General features: G+C 41.7%; 1 protein-coding gene across 2 annotated transcripts in view; it reads right to left on the minus strand.

Moving 5' to 3' along the window:
• Positions 1–5,267: 5,267 nt before the first annotated feature.
• The window catches only part of LOC139469150 (serine/arginine-rich splicing factor 5-like), an 89,267-nt gene continuing 71,941 nt past the window's right edge, over positions 5,268–22,593 (minus strand). For both annotated transcript variants that reach the window (XM_071251286.1, XM_071251285.1), the window contains exons 3-5: positions 7,492–7,671; positions 7,231–7,326; positions 5,268–6,871 (exon numbers count right to left, since the gene is read on the minus strand). In XM_071251286.1, coding sequence (XP_071107387.1) covers positions 6,019–6,871; positions 7,231–7,326; positions 7,492–7,671 — 1,129 coding nt within the window. In that variant the 3' untranslated portion in view covers positions 5,268–6,018. The remainder of the gene's footprint in view (positions 6,872–7,230; positions 7,327–7,491; positions 7,672–22,593) is intronic.

The following is a 22,593-nucleotide window of genomic DNA, read 5'->3' on the forward strand; positions in this document are numbered from 1 at the left end:
TTTTTCTTGTTCTTTGACATGATAGTATACTGAACAACAAAAGTTCCTGTGACATTGAATAGGATTTAATGCAAAGTTATGTTTTTTAACCAAATCTGAAACAATTTCGGTTCGCAACAGATAAAAAACTCCTGTAAGTGTTCAAATGGTTTAATTTTCCATACTGACTTCAGAAAATGAGTGAATTCATTAAAAAAAAATGTCAATTTATAAATCAACAGCGTGTGTATCCACCTCTGGTTGCGATGCAAGGAACACATCTTCGTCTCGTGGAATGGACCAGGCGTCGCACAAAAGTCCTGTGGGATATCTGTCCATATCTGCTGGAGCATGTATCGAAGTTCCTGGAGTGTCTGTGGTTGACGTCGAAGGCGCCGATCCATCTCATCCCACATGTGCTCGATTGGTGAGAAATCAGGGGAGCAAGCCACCTGGGGATGACATTAACGTTGTTTTGTTGAAGAGAATCCTGAACAAGTCGAGCAATATGAGGCCGGGCGTTGTCATTTTGAAAGGTAATGCCTGGGCCATGACGACGCAAAAAGAGTAGAACAACGGGGCCGATGATCTCTTGGCGGTAGCGCTGTCCATTGAGATTTCCCTCTACCACTATCAAACGGGTCCTCTGTCTTGCTGTAATCACACCCCATACCATAACGCTGCCGCCCCCGAACCGATCTTCTTCCATGACACAATGATTGACGTAACGTTCATTTCGACATCGGTACACTCCAATCCGTCCATCCCTGTGGCTGAGGTGAAAACGAGACTCGTCAGTGAATAGAACTTGTCCCCACTGCATGACCGTCCAGCGTTGACGCTGTCTGCACCACTGTAGACGTCCTTGGCGATGGTTTCCTGTCAAAATGGGACGTCTGGTGGGTCTTCTGACGACAATCCATGTACATGTGAGGAGGCGTACGGTTTGTGAAGATAGTCGCCAAAGTCCAGAGATGCTTCTTTCAGTCACTGTTGCTGGCTGGAATCGATTTCGTAGGTGTGTTGTTCGAATACAGTTGTCTTGTCGATTATTGGTTACGCTTGGCCTGCCACTCCGAGGATGGTCTCTGACTGCATTCGTCTGTTCCAAACGTTGAATTGTCTTGCAACATCATCTTGACTCGATCCTGCTTCAAGCATACCAATGGCTCGCAGACGCTCATTTTCGGACAGGCGTGGCATTTCGTAATGTTGAATAATTGCGTAATTTTGTTGTTTTTCTGAGTGGTTGTCAGCACGATGCTAACCAATGCATATGGAATCCCGTTAACGCACATGTTTTTATACCCATTCTTGGGTAGTGAAATGCATGGGGCTTGCATAAAAGTCAACTTTTGCATGGAATGTATGCTTTTCTGTAGCAGTTGCGTTTTTGTGACTTGATTCCATACATGAACTACAATATTGAAAACCAAACTTTACTTGTTTGAAAAATACACTAAAATATTGGTGTCACAGGAACTTTTCTTGCTGAGTATATACTTTGAAGGTGGTATATTAACACTTTTCCGGATATTACTAAGATCTTGGAATTGGTTCATATATATGTATATATATATATATATATATATATTTAATGAACACCAAAAGAAACGCGAATCAAGAAGGTATAGGAAACATGATGTATTTTGTTTCAGATGGTATAAACATAATAATGATGGATACAACACAATTCATTAGCAATAAGAAAGAGTCAGTTCTCTGGACATCAGACATCTTCTGTATCCATGAACACAACACCACGTGACCATGCTGAAGTCAACTGAAGTATGGGTACACCTCAATACCTGGTATGGGCCTCAACACCTGATCGATGTAACGCTGAGCAGTCAGTTCTCTGATTTAACCCTATTACACCCCAAACCATGACACTAGGACCACCCCACGATTTCCGTTCAAGGACACACTGGTCATGATAGCGCTCACCGCGACGTCGCCATAGTCTAACACGTCCATCGGCACGATCAACACAATACCGACTTTCATCAGAGAACAGAACTCTTCTCCACTGCTGATGACGCCAATTCAAGCGTGCTTGGGCCCACTGTAGTCTCAGGAGACGGTGACGTTGAGTGAGAACAAGACCTTGTGATGGTCGCCTACACTGAAGCCCTCTGTCACGAAGTCGCCGTCTTACTGTGTTGGAACTTACAGCCCTCCCGTGGTTTCCAACGACCTTCCTAGCAGTTTCACTGGCCAACAGGAAACGTCCTTGCAGATGTGACCCGTGAATGTGACGGTCCTGACGTTGTGTTGTCACACGTGGTCTGCCGGTACGATGCCTGTCTCTGGTGCTGGTTGTTGTCTGGAATCTTTCCTGCAGACGGTAGATGGTGGAAACGTGGACCTTAAAGGTGTTTGCAACTCTCTGAACACTCTAACCAGCTTGAAGTTGCCCAATAGCTCTCTCTCGATCGATCTGTGACAGTCGTGGCATTGTCACTGACGTTGATGAGTGAATGATTCACAGTGACACTTTCGTGGCTTTTAAAGACAACATCTTCACGGACAGTTTTTGCGGCATAAGCAGCACGTGCATTTCGTGCGTATCCATCCCACACTGACTTCAACGTCGGTGCGTTTGAGCGCTGTGGATTAAGAGTTCACTGCCCTTAACTCTGGTTAGGGTCATCTTGAAACAATTAAAGCCCATTACGATGGAACCATAGCAGCCCATATTAAATAGGAACTTGAAGATTTCGCGTTTCTTTTGGTGTTCAGTATATATATAGCTTAGTGCGCAGGTTTTCCAGTTTTCCCACTCTGTCTTGTTTAGAAGTTGTATTTTGAGGATGGACTGGAGCATCAATAAAAGTATGTGAGTATAAACCTGGTGTTGTGTTAATTCCATGGGTGTATGGGCCGGCACATGAATGCTTATGAATAAATGTCGGAGTAAGGGCCGATAGACCAATCACTCCGTGTGTTGCGCAGTGGAATATTAACTATACTCTTAAAAAAGAGATAAACTTGACATAGATGTAAAACCCCTTTTTGCCAAATACCTATAATAATTACATTAAATGAGAACCAAATAAGTCAAACAGAAAGATGATGTGTCTATAATTCGCGAAAACACATGCAAAGCACATAAACGTAGCGTTTGGGGATCAATTTTACAGCTTCATCCAAACGCAACCGCCTTTAAAAAACGTGCAGCACAGGATCCTGCATTTAGGCATGCAGCCCCTCGCCCCCCGCCCCCCGCCACCCCCTCCTGCTGAATGGGTATAAAAATCCACATCAACGGCTGTTCATACAGTCCTCTTAACGGCAGCAGAGGCGGTGACAGAATGCCAAGACTGAATGCAGCTCAACGGAACAACGCTATTGGAAGATTACAACTCAGCAAGAAGTGGCCAGGCACTTTGGCGTATCCAGACAGACAATCTCCGCACTGTGGACCCGATACAACAACACCAACAGAGTTGACGACAGACCAAGGTCAGTACGACCAAGGGTGACAACCCAAGCACAAGATCGATACATCCGACTGCGACACCTCCGAGACCGCACTACCACAGCCACGTCTACAACCACACAGATCCCTGGGGTACGCAGAATATCAGATCAAACGGTACGCAACAGACTGAGGGAGGCTGGACTTTTTGCACGAAGACCTATTCGACGTCATGTATTGACCCCACGTCATCTGGCGGACCGTCTGCTTTGGTGCCAACAAAGGGTTAGATGGGCTCACGTCAACGTTCATGGCGGACAGTTCAAGCAGGACAACGCTCGACCGCAGAATGCACGTGTTTGTCAGGACTTCTTACACCACAACAACATCCAGACATTACCTTGGCCAGCCCGGTCACCAGATTTGTCCCTGATTGAGCATCTATGGGACGAGTTCGATCGACGCGTTCGCAGAAGAAATCCACCGCCCCAAACACTTCCGGCGCCTCTTGATGCACTTCAGCATGAATGGCAGCACATCCAACAGTGTGTTATTGACAACTTGATTGCATCTATGGGTCGTCTGTGTCAAGCGGTGATTGATGCACTTGGTGGGCACAACCGATACTGACATTTTCTGTACCCCTGTGACATTAACTGTATCCTGTACGTGTGTGTCTACGTGACACGATTAATGTTTTGAACATTGTGTACATTGATCTTCAAACAGTGTTTCAATTATGGTTTCTGTATCCTTTTTTGAAACAATCGCATTATATTGCATTTTGAAAGTCAGTGTCAAGTTTATTTTTTTGAAGAGTATATTAACCAAAGTGACAGATATACGTCCTATCGCGACGACATCTCAAACCAAAAGTGATGTTAACTCAAGCAAGTCCGATCTCCTCGCTCCGCACGTATTCGGAAAGCCCGTGCCATGCAATACTTTTTTTCCGCGAAGCAAGATGCGTTTCCGCTATCTGTTCCCTCTTTGGCATATCTTCAAACCACCGTGACTTAAATGAACCTTGGCTGACCAGGCGAGTAATAGATTTATGCCTTTCCTTGACAATGACGGCGCAAGAACGACAATATATTAGGTAACTGTAGTAGTTAACCCCAAAACACAGTTACGACACTAGCTTACAGATTGATGCTTCCATTGGTAGGCTGGGGGGCATTAGAGTGGGGATTTTTATAAAGCGAATTCGATAATTGATATGCCCGAAATGTGAACATGGGTGTGATTGGCGCTCTCTGCAGGGCGATCATTAACATTCTGTGTCCGCAGAAACATGTTTCAAAGTCTGCAAAACACAGACAGAGATACATTGAACATCTTGGCTTCCTCTCCATGAGTTCTACCAGTTTGAAGCATGCCAATAATGTTTGTTGTAGACGATGCATTCCCAGTCTGATCACAGAATACAAGAGTAGGGCGATAACGTGTTTCTGTGGATAATGAAAATCATTAATACTAATGACTTCGATTTACTGAAGTGTCAAAGATAAGAATGAGCCAGGGGCACGGAGGAATTGCGTGGTCCATATGCAATGTTTCGGATATGCATGGGGTAGGATTTGGTTCTGAAACCTTTCTATATCTTGCTGTCATTTCTCAAAGCTGATCTGTCTTCTGACGACCGATCATTATATGTATGTTTCTTTTGGAGAGTATATCATAAAACTGTAACTACATAGTTATTAGAATGTAACGAAGGTGGGCGACTTATGTTTGCTGCCTTCACGGAAGACGTACATTTAAGGCATAAAATCGTTTGCAATGAACACATTTAATTTTCATCGTTTGGATGTACAAGACAATGCAGACTACACCCTTCATAGTAGGGATATACCCAGCAGTTTAATTACCCCAAAGCACCACAGAATGTATAAACTATCCAAGAGAACTAAAGATATGATGGAGCGTGGCATGTGGAGGCAGATCGTGTAGACAGTACCAGTACTTTAGTTCAATTCAGTTTAATACAAACATTAACATGCAGCGTGTGTCTAATACAAACCACTGAGGGGTTCTCATTGTCTCTCATACGCGAAATGTTCTAATACAAACCACTGTAGTGTTCTTATTGTCTCTCATACGCCAAATGTTCTAATACAAACCACTGTGGTGTTCTCATTGTCTCTCACACGCAGAATGTTCTAATACAAACCACTGTGGTGTTCTCATTGTCTCTCACACGCAGAATGTTCTAATACAAACCACTGTGGTGTTCTCATTGTCTCTCACACGCAGAATGTTCTAATACAAACCACTGTGGTGTTCTCATTGTCTCTCACACGCAGAATGTTCTAATACAAACCACTGTGGTGTTCTCATTGTCACTCATACGCGGAATGTTTTAATACAAACCACTGTGGTGATCTCATTGTCTGTCATACTCGGAATGTATTAATACACATTACTATGGTGTTCTCATTGTCACTCACACGCGGAATGTCCTAATACACATTACTGTGGTGTTCCAAATGTCTCTCACAAGCAGAATGGTCAAATACAGAGTACTTGGACAATTGTCACTGCTTATCACACGCAGAATAGTCCAATGCACATTTCTTGTGCAGGTGTTAATGTGTGTCACCGTCTCTCTTCTTGCTCTAATGTGCCGCACTTGGAACAGTATCTCCAACTTTGAAGCAAGTACTGTCTCCATCAGCCTTTCTAGGGTACCCCCCTCTGTAGAGATGAAAGGAGGGACCTTCCACGTTTGTGTGTTTGGGTGATTTGGCAGCTGACGCAGACTTTAGGTAGGGTGTTGATGTTTCCATGCTGATGTTTGTCGGGGTAGCTGAGCTTGAATTCGTATTTAGTACAGGGACACGAAGCACCGTGTCGTTTTGACTCGAACCGTTTAACAATTGTTCGTTTTGTTCATCCAATATGTTTTGCGTGGCTCTCTGAATATGGCATTGGTAGGTCGTTTCAGTTACGATTTGTCTCTGTAAGGGGCTGTCAGCCCTGGTCATGCAGTTGTTTATGTCGGTTGATGTAGAACTCATCACGGCTGATGGTACTGGCTCAGGTCCATGCCGTGACATTTTGTTTTCAGTTTGTGTAATGTCTGAAGCAGCACTGTCCTTTGTTCCAAGTGGTGCGTCAAAAAGTTCAAGGTTTGGTAAATCTTCATCTGTTGTCCAGCTCTCGATCCCTGTGTACTTATCCGCCATGGCAGTGACAGGACTTACAGGGCTTTTGTGCCGTCGTCTACCCCTGCATTTAAAGTATTTTACAGAAACATCAGTGTCTGAACGCTTCGACCTCTGCCGGGATGTGGACCGAGATCTTGAGCTGCTCCTGGAACTAGAACTAGAGCTGGAATGAGTGCGGGAACGAGAGCGTGAACGAGAGCTGGGGCTGGAACTTGAACTTGAACGTGATCTTGATTGATGTCGTTTCTTTCGACCACACTGGTGCTTGTAACGTTTTCTTCTTTTCTCGGGGGAATTTTGCCTGAAATGAATATATATGTAGAATGTGACGCAGCTCTTGGTTCGCCTTTCGTGTCTATGAAAGGGGATTTCGTGAATGAGTGAGTAGCAATATTTCAGCAATATCACGGCGGGGGACACCAGAAATGGGCTTCACACATTGTACCCATGTCGGGAATCGAACCCGGGTCTTCGGCGTGATGAGGGAACGCTTTAACCACTAGGCTACCCGACCTCCCCGAAAGGGGAATTAATCCTCTTGTCTTGACTCAAAAGCTTTCTCGCAATGGGATTTGAACACAGAAGTAAATGGTGCACGGATATTGACGTCTATATGCTTCAGGAGTGACAATCAATTAGAAAATACCGTAGGATTACTACCTAGAACTGTGTTGTGTCTCGGAGCGAGGCGGTGTCCTTGAAGTTGAGGAAGAACTAGAACACCGGAATCTTTCACACTTGCATTTACATGGTGACCTTGAACAAATAAGACTTTTGGAATATTTATTTTCTTATAACTTTCTTCGTATCATTTACGTTCAATTAGTATTAAGCTGAGACCAGTTGATATGCTTAACTGATGTTACAATGGGTTTCAATACTATGAAGGCAAAGCCGACAGAAAGAGACATTTAGCATTACCTCAATGTACTGTGTCCTCGTGTTTGCGAGTTCCGAGGCGACCTTGATTTTTGTCTTGACCTTGATTTTGACTTACGTCTTAACCGTGATGCTATGAGATGGAATGGGAGTGTCGACGTCGTGGACCTACTAAAATAAGGACGAGCATGCTCCACTCGAACTCTCCGTCCGGCCAGCATCCTATATAATAAACGACAATATAAGTTCCCTGAATATACAAATTTATACCACTCCACAGATTAAGTTGGTGAATACTGTGCCATAACCTGCCAGAAATACATAACAACAATTGGCTTGAAGATATTGTTCTGTACTAGAGTGTAGATAGAGATCTGTACTTGAGTGTAGATAGAGTTCTGTACTTGAGTGTGGATAGAGTTCTGTACTGGAGTGTAGATAGAGTTCTGTACTAGAGTGTAGATAGAGTTCTGTACTTGAGTGTAGATAGAGTCCTGTACTAGAGTATAGATATAGTTCTGTACTAGGTTGTAGATAGAGTTTTGTACTTGAGTGTAGATATAGTTCTGTCCTGAGTGTAGATATTGTTCTGTACTAGAGTGTAGATAGAGTCCTGTACTAGAGTGTAGATATAGTCCAGTACTAGAGTGTAGATATAGTTCTGTACTAGAGTGTAGATAGAGTTCTGTACTAGAGTGTGGATAGAGTCCTGTACTTGAGTGTAGATATTGTTCTGTACTGAGTGTAGATATAGTCCTGTACTTGGGTGTAGATAGAGATCTGTACTAGAGTGTAGATATTGTTCTGTACTGAGTGTAGATATAGTTCTGTACTAGAGTGTAGACATATTCCTGTACTAGAGTGTAGATATAGTTCTGTACTTGAGTGTGGATAGAGTCCTGTACTTGAGTGTAGATATTGTTCTGTACTTGAGTGTAGATAGAGATCTGTACTAGAGTGTAGATATTGTTCTGTACTTGAGTGTAGATATAGTTCTGTTCTAGAGTGTAGAAATAGTCCTGTACTTGAGTGTAGATATAGTCCTGTGCTAGAGTGGAGATATAGTTATGTACGTGAGTGTAGATATAGTTCTGTACTAGAGTGTAGATATAGTAGATATAAACTGACGTCCAAAAGAAACTTTACCAACTGAAAATATAAATTTCAGACAAAGTATACAATTTTTTTCGATGAAGTCTATCTTAAACACATAACCTACATACAACAATAGTGTATGCAGAAAATGTTATTCGTCTGTTACATGTTTGCGAGTACACGCAAAAAAGTGAAAAACACGTGCACCACGGACAACTGCAAATTCACGTACGGGTATTGATAAAACGATTGCAACGGCAAGTCAGACATCCACAGTGATAAAAAAAACACAAAAGAAATGCCACGACTCACAGTCGAACAACTTGAACGAGCCTTGGGTATGGTACAGATGGGAGCCACCCACGCCCATATTGCACGAACCTTCGGTTGCTCCCGTGTTGCCGTTACCAACTTGATGCAACGTTACAGACAGACAGGGTGGACCGCTGACAGGCCAAGAACAGGCAGACCCAGGGTGACCACGCCTCATGATGACCGGTACTTGCGTACCTTGCACCTCCGAAATCGCTTCCTGACAGTGACGTCATCGGCGACAAATGCCTTAGGTCACAGGGTTAGTCGACAGACAGTGGCCAGGAGACTCAGGGCTCATGGAATAAGGGCTTTTAGACCATACAGAGGACAGCTATTGACAGCGCAACATCGTCGTTTGCGATTGAGATGGGCCCGGACTGTACGACGTTGGTAACGACGTGACTGGCAGAGGGTTGTCTTTACTGACGAAAGTCGATTCTGTATGTTTAGGGCTGATGGAAGACAACGTGTTTACCGTCGAAGGGGTGAACGAACGGCGGCATGTTGCGTGCAGGAGGTCGTACCATATGGTGGAGGGAGTGTCATGGTGTGGGGAGGGATCTGTGGGCAGGAGAGGACACCGCTGGTCATCGTTGACGGAAACTTGACAGCTCAGCGTTACATGGATAACATTCTTCGTCCAGTTGTCCTACCATTTCTCCAACAGCAGCCAATTGGTGTCATTTATCAGCATGACAACGCTAGAGCCCATACAGCCAGAATTGTCACTAACTTCCTCGCAGCCAACAACGTCAACGTCCTACTGTGGCCTGCACGCTCACCCGACATGTCCCCAACCTGAGTGGAACACCTCTGGGACTTGATGGATCGTCGTGTTCGACAACGACCACACTTTCCAACCAACCGGCAAGAACTGATCTTGGCCCTCCAAGAAGAATGGCGTCAAATCCCACGTGACCTCATCAGACGACTGACGTTTTCTGTGCGTCGAAGAGTTTTTGCTTGTATTGAGGCATTTGGTGGTCAAACACGCTACTAATGACTTGTTATTGAACGTGAGCGATTGTTTATGTACTCTGCCTATTGTCCATGATTCTGAAAGCTCGAGTTTTGTACCACACCCAACTTTGGGGGGCTCTGACGTCATTCTCGGTCGCGTTATGATTGTCATTTTCAGTGTTGATTATGTTGATATATTGATCTTCTCAATACACTTTACTTCATGCATGTATGTTTTGTTGTTTTTGAGCAAGAGTGATTTCAAACTCTGGTAAAGTTTCTTTTGGACGTCAATTTAGTTTTGTACTAGAGTGTAGATATATTCCTGTACTAGAGTGTAGATATAGTTATGAACTTGAGCGTAGATATAGTTCTGCACTTTAGTGAAAAAGGAACAGCCTCTTAAATTGTCTGTTCATTGTCAAGCTGATCGTGCTTCATAAACTCCGACAGGTGAAATACTCAATGTCCAAATTGTACAACAAAACATAATAAAGGATTGCCTTAACAATGACATATAAGTTGTATTCTATATTTTTATGATTCAGCTACTATGAAGAAGACCGCGTGTATTCTCTAGTAGGCAGAGGACAGTGTACCTAAATTAATAAATAATCACCTCCAAGTATCGTCACGGCAAGCAGAACACATTGATGTTAATGGTAGCAGTTGTTGACTGTGTTGTAACTAGTTGTTGTTGTTGAACTAACTGCAATATGTATATCTAGGTTATAGCGGAAGCAAGAATGTTTAACAATTCAAGGTCCTTCACCTTACTAAGTTGTATCAAGAGGAGTGTTCTCCCTTGCTTGGCCTGTAGCAGATAATCTAGTTGTGTCGTCGAACTCCGTAATATGGAGTCAAAGCGTTCAAGGAAGATTTTCGAAGTAAAGCCAGTTTGTAAGTTTGAAAAGAAAGGATGAGAGAGAATCTGCGATATAAAAGAATGTCGTTGATACTAAAAGAGAGATCATCATATTTCGTGTTACACTAACTGTTGACTGCCCTCTTCTGTTTATACCTTATACCCTACCAGGGAACCTATCAAATTAGAATGATAAGATATAGTAGTCATTTGACAATCTAAGTGTAAACAAACATGAATGTTCTCAAAGATGACCTTTATTTCAGTGTATCGGGATTGCTATTAGACGAGTGGTCAGAAGTACTTCTTACGGGTACTGTACACGAGAATATTTTGTTTTCCAAACGTCGTAAAAACTCATGAAATGTTTGATAATCTACTGTTTGCTTGAACCAAGTGAATACGCAGTTGTACACAAATACGCATTCCTGTGTTTGAACATAGACATTTACATCCATCGTGTCGTTCAAAACATGTGCGTATTTGGAGAATAGTGAATATTCATTCCGGCAAATTAATATAGGTTAATTTGTAAAGCCATTTCAATTGTATCTATTGATTAAAAGTATATATATAACTATGTGTGAGTGAGCGAGTGAGTGAGAGATAAAACCTACATGTAAAAGTATCTGGTTTCAGTGATTTGGCAAGAGGCAACTGGACATGATTTAGTCATAGTGCAACGGTTTGCTAAATAAAGCATTTCAAAATATCATAACCGTAAATAAATATACTCAACAACAAAAGTTCCCGTGACACCAATATTTTAGTGTATTTTTCAAAGTAAAGTTTGATTTTAATATTGTAGTACATGTATGGAATCGATTCCAGCCAGCAACAGTGACTGCAAGAAGCATCCCTTGCCTTCGACGAATATCTTCACAAACCGTACGTCGTCGCCTCGGATGTGCAGGGATTGTCGCCAGAAGACCCGTCAGACGTCACATTTTGACAGGAAACCACCGTCAAGCACGTCTACAGTGGTGCAGACAGTGTCTACGCTGGACGGCCATGAAGTGGGGACAAGTTCTATTCACTGACGAGTCTCGTTTTCTCGTAGAAGATCTGTTCGGGGGCGGCAGCGTTATGGTATGGGGTGGGATTACAGCAAGACAGAGGACCCGTTTGATAGTGGTAGAGGGAAATCTCAATGGACAGCGCTACCGCCACGAGATAATCGGCCTCGTTGTTCTACCCTTTTTGCGTCGTCATGGCCCAGGCATTACCTTTCATCATGACAACGCCCGGCCTCATATTGCTCGACTTGTTCAGGATTCCCTTCAACAAAACAACATGAATGTCATCCCCTGGCCGGCTCGCTCCCCTGATTTCTCACCAATCGAGCACATGTGGGATGAGATGGATCGGCGCCTTCGACGTCAACCACTTGTTCCACAGACACTCCAGGAACTTCGAAACATGCTCCAGCAGATATGGACATATATCCCACAGGACTTTGTGCGACGCCTGGTCCATTCCATGAGACGAAGATGTGTTGCTTGCATCGCAACCAGAGGTGGACTCACACGCTATTGATTTGTAAATTGACATTTTGGCATGTTCATGTTTTTTTTTTAATGAAATCACGCATTTTCTGAAGTCAGTATGGCAAATTAAACCATTTGATCTGTTGCAAACCGAAATTGTTTCAGATTTGGTAAAAAACATAACTTTGCATTTTAAATATTGTTCAATGTCACAGGAACTTTTGTTGTTCAGTATATTTCGCCAGATTCGCCAGAAACCAGCCTAACGTTGATTATCTCCACCACTGACGACTCTGATGCAAATAACCTACAGTAAGTTGTGGGATGACACGTGGACGTCGTGCACGCCAAGAGACTCTTGATACAACTGATTGCCAATATCTATACATCTTAATTTACAGTCGGGGGCACGGGTGGCCCAGTCGTCTAAGGCGCCGCGATTCGCACTGCAGATTTGCGTCCCTTGGGCACGCCAGAAACCTATGATTGTGGGCTCGAATTCCGGTTCGCCCCGATTATGTTTTTAGGTTTGTCAGCACCCTACACGTGCTTGTTGGTTACACCGAAGGGGTAAAGAGGTCTGAGACCTGCATCACTTCGGGCTTTCCTCCCATATTAAGCTGACACGCCTTGATATAACTGGAAAACTGTTAAAAGCGGCGTTAAACCCAACTCACTCACTCACTCACTCACTCACTCACTAATTTACAGTCTTTATCATGTAGGACACAGTGACTATTCAAAATATCACCAAAACCATAACTAAATAATAAACTTTTAACTTTATATGCCAAGGAATCCAAACCTTTCTCAGTAAGGCGATACGGATATGAATAAGTATATTTTATAATAGTCTTATTATTTTGAGACAATAGTCGTAATCAATATTTATTAATTTCGCATTCTCATTAACGTTCAGAGAAAATCTTCAGAGAAAATTAAAGATACTTGATTTTAATATGAACACAACTTCCATGCCTACTGTAATAAAAACTTTCTGAGTTAGCGAGATGAGCACCCCAAGGACCTTTCCATTTAACATAAACTTTTCATACTTCCTTAATCAACTAGCCGTTTGAAACAGTACAACATTACTCTTAACCGTATTAAACTGTAGCTGCCACTTATCACAATAAGCAGCCACTTTACTTAACCGCTTCTGGAGACCAATGGCAGTGCTATTTGGATATCATCCGCAAACAGAGAATACACAAATCTAATATATCTACATCAATACATCTTTAGTTATCAACATTTAGAAACTTGACAATATCATTAAAATAGAATGAAGACAAAAATGGAAAAGGTTGACAGCCTTGACGGACGCCGAAAAGACAATCGAAGAATAGTGTACAGCTTTTGTCTACCAGGGCACAAGAGTTAACATTTCCATACATATTACAGATTAATCGAAACATTTTGCCTTTCACATTACCAACTGACACCTTATAAAGTAGTGACTTCTTAGTGACAGAATCAAAGGCAGTTTTCACGTCAATGAATGCACATTAGAGTCTTCCTTCCTGCAAACATAGATAGATACTTGTGAATAAAAGTGTCGATCGCAAACACGTTATCTACAGTCTGAAAGCCTTGTCGAAATCCCGCTTGCTCTGGGGTGATAGAATTTTCAACACCCATACTTTGACATATACATCAGTAGGTATGTCAATAATTGAAGATATCTATAATTAATAACAATATCTGTTTCCTGCTGATTTATTATTTTAGGTGTTCTTAAACAACGTACAATTATACTGTGATCTGATGTGAACAATATGTAATGCAAGTGGATGTGAGGTGGTCAATATGTAATGCATGTGGATGTGAGGTGGTCAGTGTGTAATGCATTTTGATGTGAGGTGGTCAATATGTAATGCAAGTATGTGTGGGGTGGTCAATATATAATGCATGTAGATGTGAGGTAGACGATGAGTAATACATGTTGATGTGTGATGGTCAATATGTAATGCATGTAGATGTGATATGGACAGTGTGTAGTGCATGTAGATGTGAGGTTGTCAATGTGTGATGCATGTAGATGTGATATTGACAGTGTGTAATGCATGTAGATGTGAGGTGGTCAAGATGCAATGCATGTAGATGTGAGGTGGTCAATATGTAATGCATGTAGATGTGAGGTGGTCAATGTGTAATGTAAGTATGTGTGAGGTGGTCAATATGCAATACATGTAGATGTGAGGTGGTCAATGTGTAATGCAAGTATGTGTGAGGTGGTCAATATGTAATGCATGTAGATGTGAGGTGGTCAATATGTAAGGCATGTAGATGTGAGGTGGTCAATATGTAATGCAAGTATGTGTGAGGTGGTCAATATGTAAGGCATGTAGATGTGAGGTGGTCAATATGTAATGCAAGTATGTGTGAGGTGGTCAATGTGTAATGCATGTAGATGTGAGGTGGTCAATGTGTAATGCATGTAGATGTGAGGTGGTCAATATGTAATGCAAGTATGTGTGAGGTGGTCAATGTGTAATGCATGTTGATGTGAGGTGGTCAATGCGTAATGCAAGTATGTGTGAGGTGGTCAATATGTAATGCAAGTATGTGTGAGGTGTTCAATATGTGATGCATGTAGATGTGAGGTGGTCAATATGTGATGCATGTAGATGTGAGGTAGATGATGCGTAATGCATGTAGATGTGAGGTGGTCAATGTGTAATGCATGTAGATGTGAGGTGGTCAATATGTAATGCATGTAGATGTGAGGTAGACGATGTGTAATACATGTAGATGTGAGGTGGTCAATATGTAATGCATGTTGATGTGAGGTGGTCAATGTGTAATACATGTATATGTGAGGTGGTCAATATGTAAGGCAAGTATGTGTGAGGCGGTCAATGTGTAATGCATGTTGATGTGAGGTGGTCAATGCGTAAAGCAAGTATGTCTGAGGTGGTCAATATGTAATGCAAGTATGTGTGAGGTGGTCAATATGTGATGCATGTAGATGTGAGGTGGTCAATATGTGATGCATGTAGATGTGAGGTAGATGATGCGTAATGCATGTAGATGTGAGGTGGTCAATGTGTAATGCATGTAGATGTGAGGTGGTCAGTATGTAATGCATGTAGATGTGAGGTAGATGATGTGTAATACATGTAGATGTGAGGTGGTCAATATGTAATGCATGTTGATGTGAGGTGGTCAATGTGTAATACATGTATATGTGAGGTGGTAAATGTGTGATGCATGTAGATATGAGGTGGTCAATGTGTGATGCATGTTGATGTGAGGTGGTCAATATGTAATGCATGTAGATGTGAGGTGGTAAATGTGTGATGTATGTAGATGTGAGGTGGTCAATGTGTGAAGCATGTTGATATGAGGTGGTAAATGTGTGATGCATGTAGATATGAGGTGGTCAGTATGTAATGCATGTAGATGTGAGGTAGTCAATATGTAATGCAAGTATGTGTGAGGTGGTCAAAATGTAATGCATGTAGATGTGAGGTGGTCAATATGTAATGCATGTTGATGTGAGGTGGTCAATGTGTAATGCATGTTGATGTGAGGTGGTCAATATGTAGATGTGAGGTAGATGATGTGTAATACAAGTATGTCTGAGGTGGTCAATATGTAGATGTGAGGTAGATGATGTGTAATACATGTTGATGTGAGGTGGTCAATGTGTAATACATGTATATGTGAGGTGGTAAATGTGTGATGCATGTTGATGTGAGGTGGTCAATGCGTAATGCAAGTATGTGTGAGGTGGTCAATATGTTATGCATGTAGATGTGAGGTGGTCAATATGTAATGCAAGTATATGTTAGGTGGTCAATATATAATGCATGTAGATGTGAGGTGGTCAATGTGTAATGCAAGTATGTGTGAGGTGGTCAATATGTAATGCATGTAGATGTGAGGTGGTCAATATGTAATGCAAGCATTTGTGAGGTGGTCAATATGTAATGCATGTAGATGTGAGGTGGTCAATGTGTAATGCAAGTATGTTTTAGGTGGTCAATATGTAATGCATGTAGATGTGAGGTGGTCAATGTGTAATGCAAGTATGTGTGAGGTGGTCAATATGTAATGCATGTAGATGTGAGGTGGTCAATGTGTAATGCAAGTATGTGTGAGGTGGTCAATGTGTAATGCATGTAGATGTGAGGTGGCCAATATATAATGCAAGTATGTGTGAGGTGGCCAATATGTAATGCATGTAGATGTGAGGTGGTCAATATGTAATGCATGTAGATGTGAGGTGGTCAATGTGTAATGCAAGTATGTGTGAGGTGGTCAATATGTAATGCATGTAGATGTGAGGTGGTCAATGTGTAATGGAAGTATGTGTGAGGTGGTCAATATGTAATGCATGTAGATGTGAGGTGGTCAATGTGTAATGCATGTAGATGTGAGGTGGTCAATATGTAATGCATATTGATGTGAGGTGGTCAATGTGTAATACATGTAGATGTGAGGTGGTCAATGTGTAATGCAAGTATGTGTGAGGTGGTCAATATGTAATGCATGTAGATGTGAGGTGGTCAATGTGTAATACATGTAGATGTGAGGTGGTCAATGTGTAATGCATATTGATGTGAGGTGGTCAATATGTGATGCATGTATATGTGAGGTGGTAAATGTGTGATGTATGTAGATATGAGGTGGTCAATGTGTGAAGCATGTTGATATGAGGTGGTAAATATGTCATGCATGTAGATATGAGGTGGTCAATATGTAATGCATGTAGATATGAGGTGGTCAATGTGTAATGCATGTATGTCTGAGGTGGTCAATGTGTAATGCATGTAGATGTGAGGTAGATGATGCGTAATGCATGTAGATGTGAGGTGGTCAATATGTAATGCATGTAGATGTGAGGTAGGCGATGTGTAATGCAGGTTGATGTGAGGTGGTGAATATGCAATGCATGTAGATGTGAAGTGGTCAATATGTAATGCATGTAGATGTGAGGTAGATGATGCGTTATGCATGTAGATGTAAGGTGGTCAATATGTAATGCATGTAGATGTGAGGTAGATGATGTGTAATACATGTAGATGTGAGGTGGTCAATGTGTAATACATGTATATGTGAGGTAGTAAATGTGTGATGCATGAAGATATGAGGTGGTCAATGTGTGATGCATGTTGACGTGAGGTGGTCAATGTGTAATACATGTATATGCGAGGTGGTAAATGTGTGATGTATGTAGATATGAGGTGGTCAATGTGTGATGCATGTTGATGTGAGGTGGTCAATGTGTGATGCATGTAGATATGAGATGGTCAGTATGTAATGCAAGTATGTGTAAGGTGGTCAATGTGTAATGCATGTAGATGTGAGGTGGTCAATATGTAATGCAAGTATGTGTGAGGTGGTCAATATGTAATGCATGTAGATGTGAGGTGGTCAATATGTAATGCAAGTATGTGTGAGGTGGTCAATGTGTAATGCATGTTGATGTGAGGTGGTCAATGTGTAATGTATGTAGATGTGAGGTAGGTGATGTGTAATGCAGGTTGATGTGAGGTGGTGAATATGCAATGCATGTAGATGTGAGGTGGTCAATATGTAATGCATGTAGATGTGAGGTAGATGATGCGTTATGCATGTAGATGTGAGGTGGTCAATATGTAATGCATGTAGATGTGAGGTAGATGATGTGTAAAACATGTAGATGTGAGGTGGTCAATGTGTGATGCATGTAGATATAAGGTTGTCAGTGTGTGATGCATGTTGATTGGAGGTGGTCAATGTGTGATGCATGTAGATATGAGGTGGTCAATATGTAATGCATGTAGATGTGAGGTGGTCAATATGTAATGCAAGTATGAGTGAGGTGGTCAATGTGTAATGCATGTAGATTTGAGGTGGTCAATGTGTAATGCATGTAGATGTGAGGTGGTCAATATGTAATGCAAGTATGTGTGAGGTGGTCAATGTGTAATGCATGTTGATGTGAGGTGGTCAATGCGTAATGCAAGTATGTGTGAGGTGGTCAATATGTTATGCATGTAGATGTGAGGTGGTCAATATGTAATGCATGTAGATGTGAGGTGGTCAATGTGTAATACATGTATGTGTGAGGTGGTCAATATGTAATGCATGTAGATGTGAGGTGGTCAATGTGTAATGCATGTTGATGTGAGGTGGTCAATATGTAACGCAAGTATGTGTGAGGTGGTCAAAATGTAATGCATGTAGATGTGAGGTGGTCAGTATGTAATGCATGTAGATGTGAGGTGGTCAATATGTAATGCATGTAGATGTGAGGTGGTCAATATGTAATGCATGTAAATGTGAGGTAGGCGATGTGTAATGCAGGTTGATGTGAGGTGGTGAATACGCAATGCATGTAGATGTGAGGTGGTCAATATGTAATGCATGTAGATGTCAGGTAGATGATGTGTAATACATGTAGATGTGAGGTGGTCAATGTGTAATGCAAGTATGTGTGAGGTGGTCAATGTATAATGCAAGTATGTGTGAGGTGGTCAATAAGTAATGCATGTTGATGTGAGGTGGTCAATGCGTAATGCAAGTATGTGTGAGGTGGTCAATATGTTATGCATGTAGATGTGAGGTGGTCAAAATGTAGTGCATGTAGATGTGAGGTGGTCAATGTGTAATGCAAGTATGTTTGAGGTGGTCAATATGTAATGCATGTAGATGTGAGGTGGTCAATGTGTAATGCAAGTATGTCTGAGGTGGTCAATATGTAATGCATGTAGATGTGAGGTTGTCAATGTGTAATGCAAGTCCGGTGAGGTGGTCAATATGTAATGCATGTAGATGTGAGGTGGTCAATATGTAATGCAAGTATGTCTGAGGTGGTCAATATGTAAGGCATGTAGATATGAGGTGGTCAATGTGTAATGCAAGTATGTCTGAGGTGGTCAATATGTAATGCATGTAGATGTGAGGTGGTCAATGTGTAATGCATGTATGTCTGAGGTGGTCAATATGTAATGCATGTAGATGTGAGGTGGTCAATGTGTAATGCATGTAGATGTGAGGTAGATGACGCGTTATGCATGTAGATGTGAGGTGGTCAATATGTAATGCATGTAGATGTGAGGTAGGCGATGTGTAATGCAGGTTGATGTGAGGTGGTGAATATGCAATGCATGTAGATGTGAAGTGGTCAATATGTAATGCATGTAGATGTGAGGTAGATGATGCGTTATGCATGTAGATGTGAGGTGGTCAATATGTAATGCATGTAGATGTGAGGTGGTCAATGTGTAATGCATGTATATGTGAGGTAGATGATGCGTAATGCATGTAGATGTGAGGTGGTCAATATGTAATGCATGTAGATGTGAGGTAGATGATGTGTAATACATGTAGATGTGAGGTGGTCAATGTGTAATACATGTATATGTGAGGTGGTAAATGTGTGATGCATGTAGATGTGAGGTGGTCAATGTGTAATGCATGTAGATGTGAGGTGGTCAAAATGTAATGTATGTAGATATGAAGTGGTCAATATGTAAGGCATGTAGATGTGAGGTGGTCAATATGTAATGCATGTAGATGTGAGGTGGTCAGTGTGTAATGCATGTTGATGTGAGGTGGTCAATATGTAACGCAAGTATGTGTGAAGTGGTCAAAATGTAATGCATGTAGATGTGAGGTGGTCAGTATGTAATGCATGTAGATGTGAGGTGGTCAATATGTAATGCATGTAGATGTGAGGTGGTCAATATGTAATGCATGTAAATGTGAGGTAGGCGATGTGTAATGCAGGTTGATGTGAGGTGGTGAATACGCAATGCATGTAGATGTGAGGTGGTCAATATGTAATGCATGTAGATGTCAGGTAGATGATGTGTAATACATGTAGATGTGAGGTGGTCAATGTGTAATGCAAGTATGTCTGAGGTGGTCAATATGTAATGCATGTAGATGTGAGGTGGTCAATGTGTAATGCATGTATGTCTGAGGTGGTCAATATGTAATGCATGTAGATGTGAGGTGGTCAATGTGTAATGCATGTAGATATGAGATGGTCAGTATGTAATGCAAGTATGTGTAAGGTGGTCAATGTGTAATGCATGTAGATGTGAGGTGGTCAATATGTAATGCAAGTATGTGTGAGGTGGTCAATATGTAATGCATGTAGATGTGAGGTGGTCAATATGTAATGCAAGTATGTGTGAGGTGGTCAATGTGTAATGCATGTTGATGTGAGGTGGTCAATGTGTAATGCATGTAGATGTGAGGTAGGCGATGTGTAATGCAGGTTGATGTGAGGTGGTGAATATTCAATGCATGTAGATGTGAGGTTGTCAATATGTAATGCATGTAGATGTGAGGTAGATGATGCGTTATGCATGTAGATGTGAGGTGGTCAATATGTAATGCATGTAGATGTGAGGTAGATGATGTGTAAAACATGTAGATGTGAGGTGGTCAATGTGTAATACATGTATATGTGAGGTGGTAAATGTGTGATGCATGTAGATATAAGGTTGTCAGTGTGTGATGCATGTTGATTGGAGGTGGTCAATGTGTGATGCATGTAGATATGAGGTGGTCAATATGTAATGCATGTAGATGTGAGGTGGTCAATATGTAACGCAAGTATGTGTGAGGTGGTCAATGTGTAATGCATGTAGATGTGAGGTGGTCAATGTGTAATGCATGTAGATGTGAGGTGGTCAATATGTAATGCAAGTATGTGTGAGGTGGTCAATGTGTAATGCATGTTGATGTGAGGTGGTCAATGCGTAATGCAAGTATGTGTGAGGTGGTCAATATGTTATGCATGTAGATGTGAGGTGGTCAATATGTAAAGCATGTAGATGTGAGGTGGTCAATGTGTAATGCAAGTATGTCTGAGGTGGTCAATATGTAATGCATGTAGATGTGAGGTGGTCAGTGTGTAATGCAAGTCCGGTGAGGTGGTCAATATGTAATGCATGTAGATGTGAGGTGGTCAATATGTAATGCAAGTATGTCTGAGGTGGTCAATATGTAAGGCATGTAGATGTGAGGTGGTCAATGTGTAATGCAAGTATGTCTGAGGTGGTCAATATGTAATGCATGTAGATGTGAGGTGGTCAATGTGTAATGCAAGTATGTCTGAGGTGGTCAATATGTAATGCATGTAGAAGTGAGGTGGTCAATGTGTAATGCATGTATATGTGAGGTAGATGATGCGTAATGCATGTAGATGTGAGGTGGTCAATATGTAATGCATGTAGATGTGAGGTAGATGATGTGTAATACATGTAGATGTGAGGTGGTCAATGTGTAATACCTGTATATGTGAGGTGGTAAATGTGTGATGCATGTAGATGTGAGGTGGTCAATGTGTAATGCATGTAGATGTGAGGTGGTCAAAATGTAATGTATGTAGATGTGAGGTGGTCAATATGTAAGGCATGTAAATGTGAGGTGGTCAATATGTAATGCATGTAGATGTGAGGTGGTCAATATGTAATGCATGTAAATGTGAGGTGGTCAATATGTAATGCATGTAGATGTGAGGTGGTCAATACGTAATGCATGTAAATGTGAGGTAGGCCATCTGTAATGCAGGTTGATGTGAGGTGGTGAATATGCAATGCATGTAGATTTGAGGTGGTCAATATGTAATGCATGTAGATGTGAGGTGGTCAATATGTAATGCATGTAGATGTGAGGTGGTCAATATGTAATACATGTAGATGTGAGGTAGGCGATCTGTAATGCAGGTTGATGTGAGGTGGTGAATATGTAATGCATGTTGATGTGAGGTGGTCTATGTGTAATACATGTATATGTGAGGTGGTAAATGTGTGATGCATGTAGATATAAGGTTGTCAGTGTGTGATGCATGTTGATTGGAGGTGGTCAATGTGTGATGCATGTAGATATGAGGTGGTCAATATGTAATGCATGTAGATGTGAGGTGGTCAATATGTAACGCAAGTATGTGTGAGGTGGTCAATGTGTAATGCATGTAGATGTGAGGTGGTCAATGTGTAATGCATGTAGATGTGAGGTGGTCAATATGTAATGCAAGTATGTGTGAGGTGGTCAATGTGTAATGCATGTTGATGTGAGGTGGTCAATGCGTAATGCAAGTATGTGTGAGGTGGTCAATATGTTATGCATGTAGATGTGAGGTGGTCAATATGTAAAGCATGTAGATGTGAGGTGGTCAATGTGTAATGCAAGTATGTCTGAGGTGGTCAATATGTAATGCATGTAGATGTGAGGTGGTCAGTGTGTAATGCAAGTCCGGTGAGGTGGTCAATATGTAATGCATGTAGATGTGAGGTGGTCAATATGTAATGCAAGTATGTCTGAGGTGGTCAATATGTAAGGCATGTAGATGTGAGGTGGTCAATGTGTAATGCAAGTATGTCTGAGGTGGTCAATATGTAATGCATGTAGATGTGAGGTGGTCAATGTGTAATGCAAGTATGTCTGAGGTGGTCAATATGTAATGCATGTAGA

This window comes from Haliotis cracherodii, unplaced genomic scaffold, assembly GCF_022045235.1.
Source record: "Haliotis cracherodii isolate W230 unplaced genomic scaffold, xgHalCrac1.p SCAF_2, whole genome shotgun sequence".
Classification (NCBI taxonomy): domain Eukaryota; kingdom Metazoa; phylum Mollusca; class Gastropoda; order Lepetellida; family Haliotidae; genus Haliotis; species Haliotis cracherodii.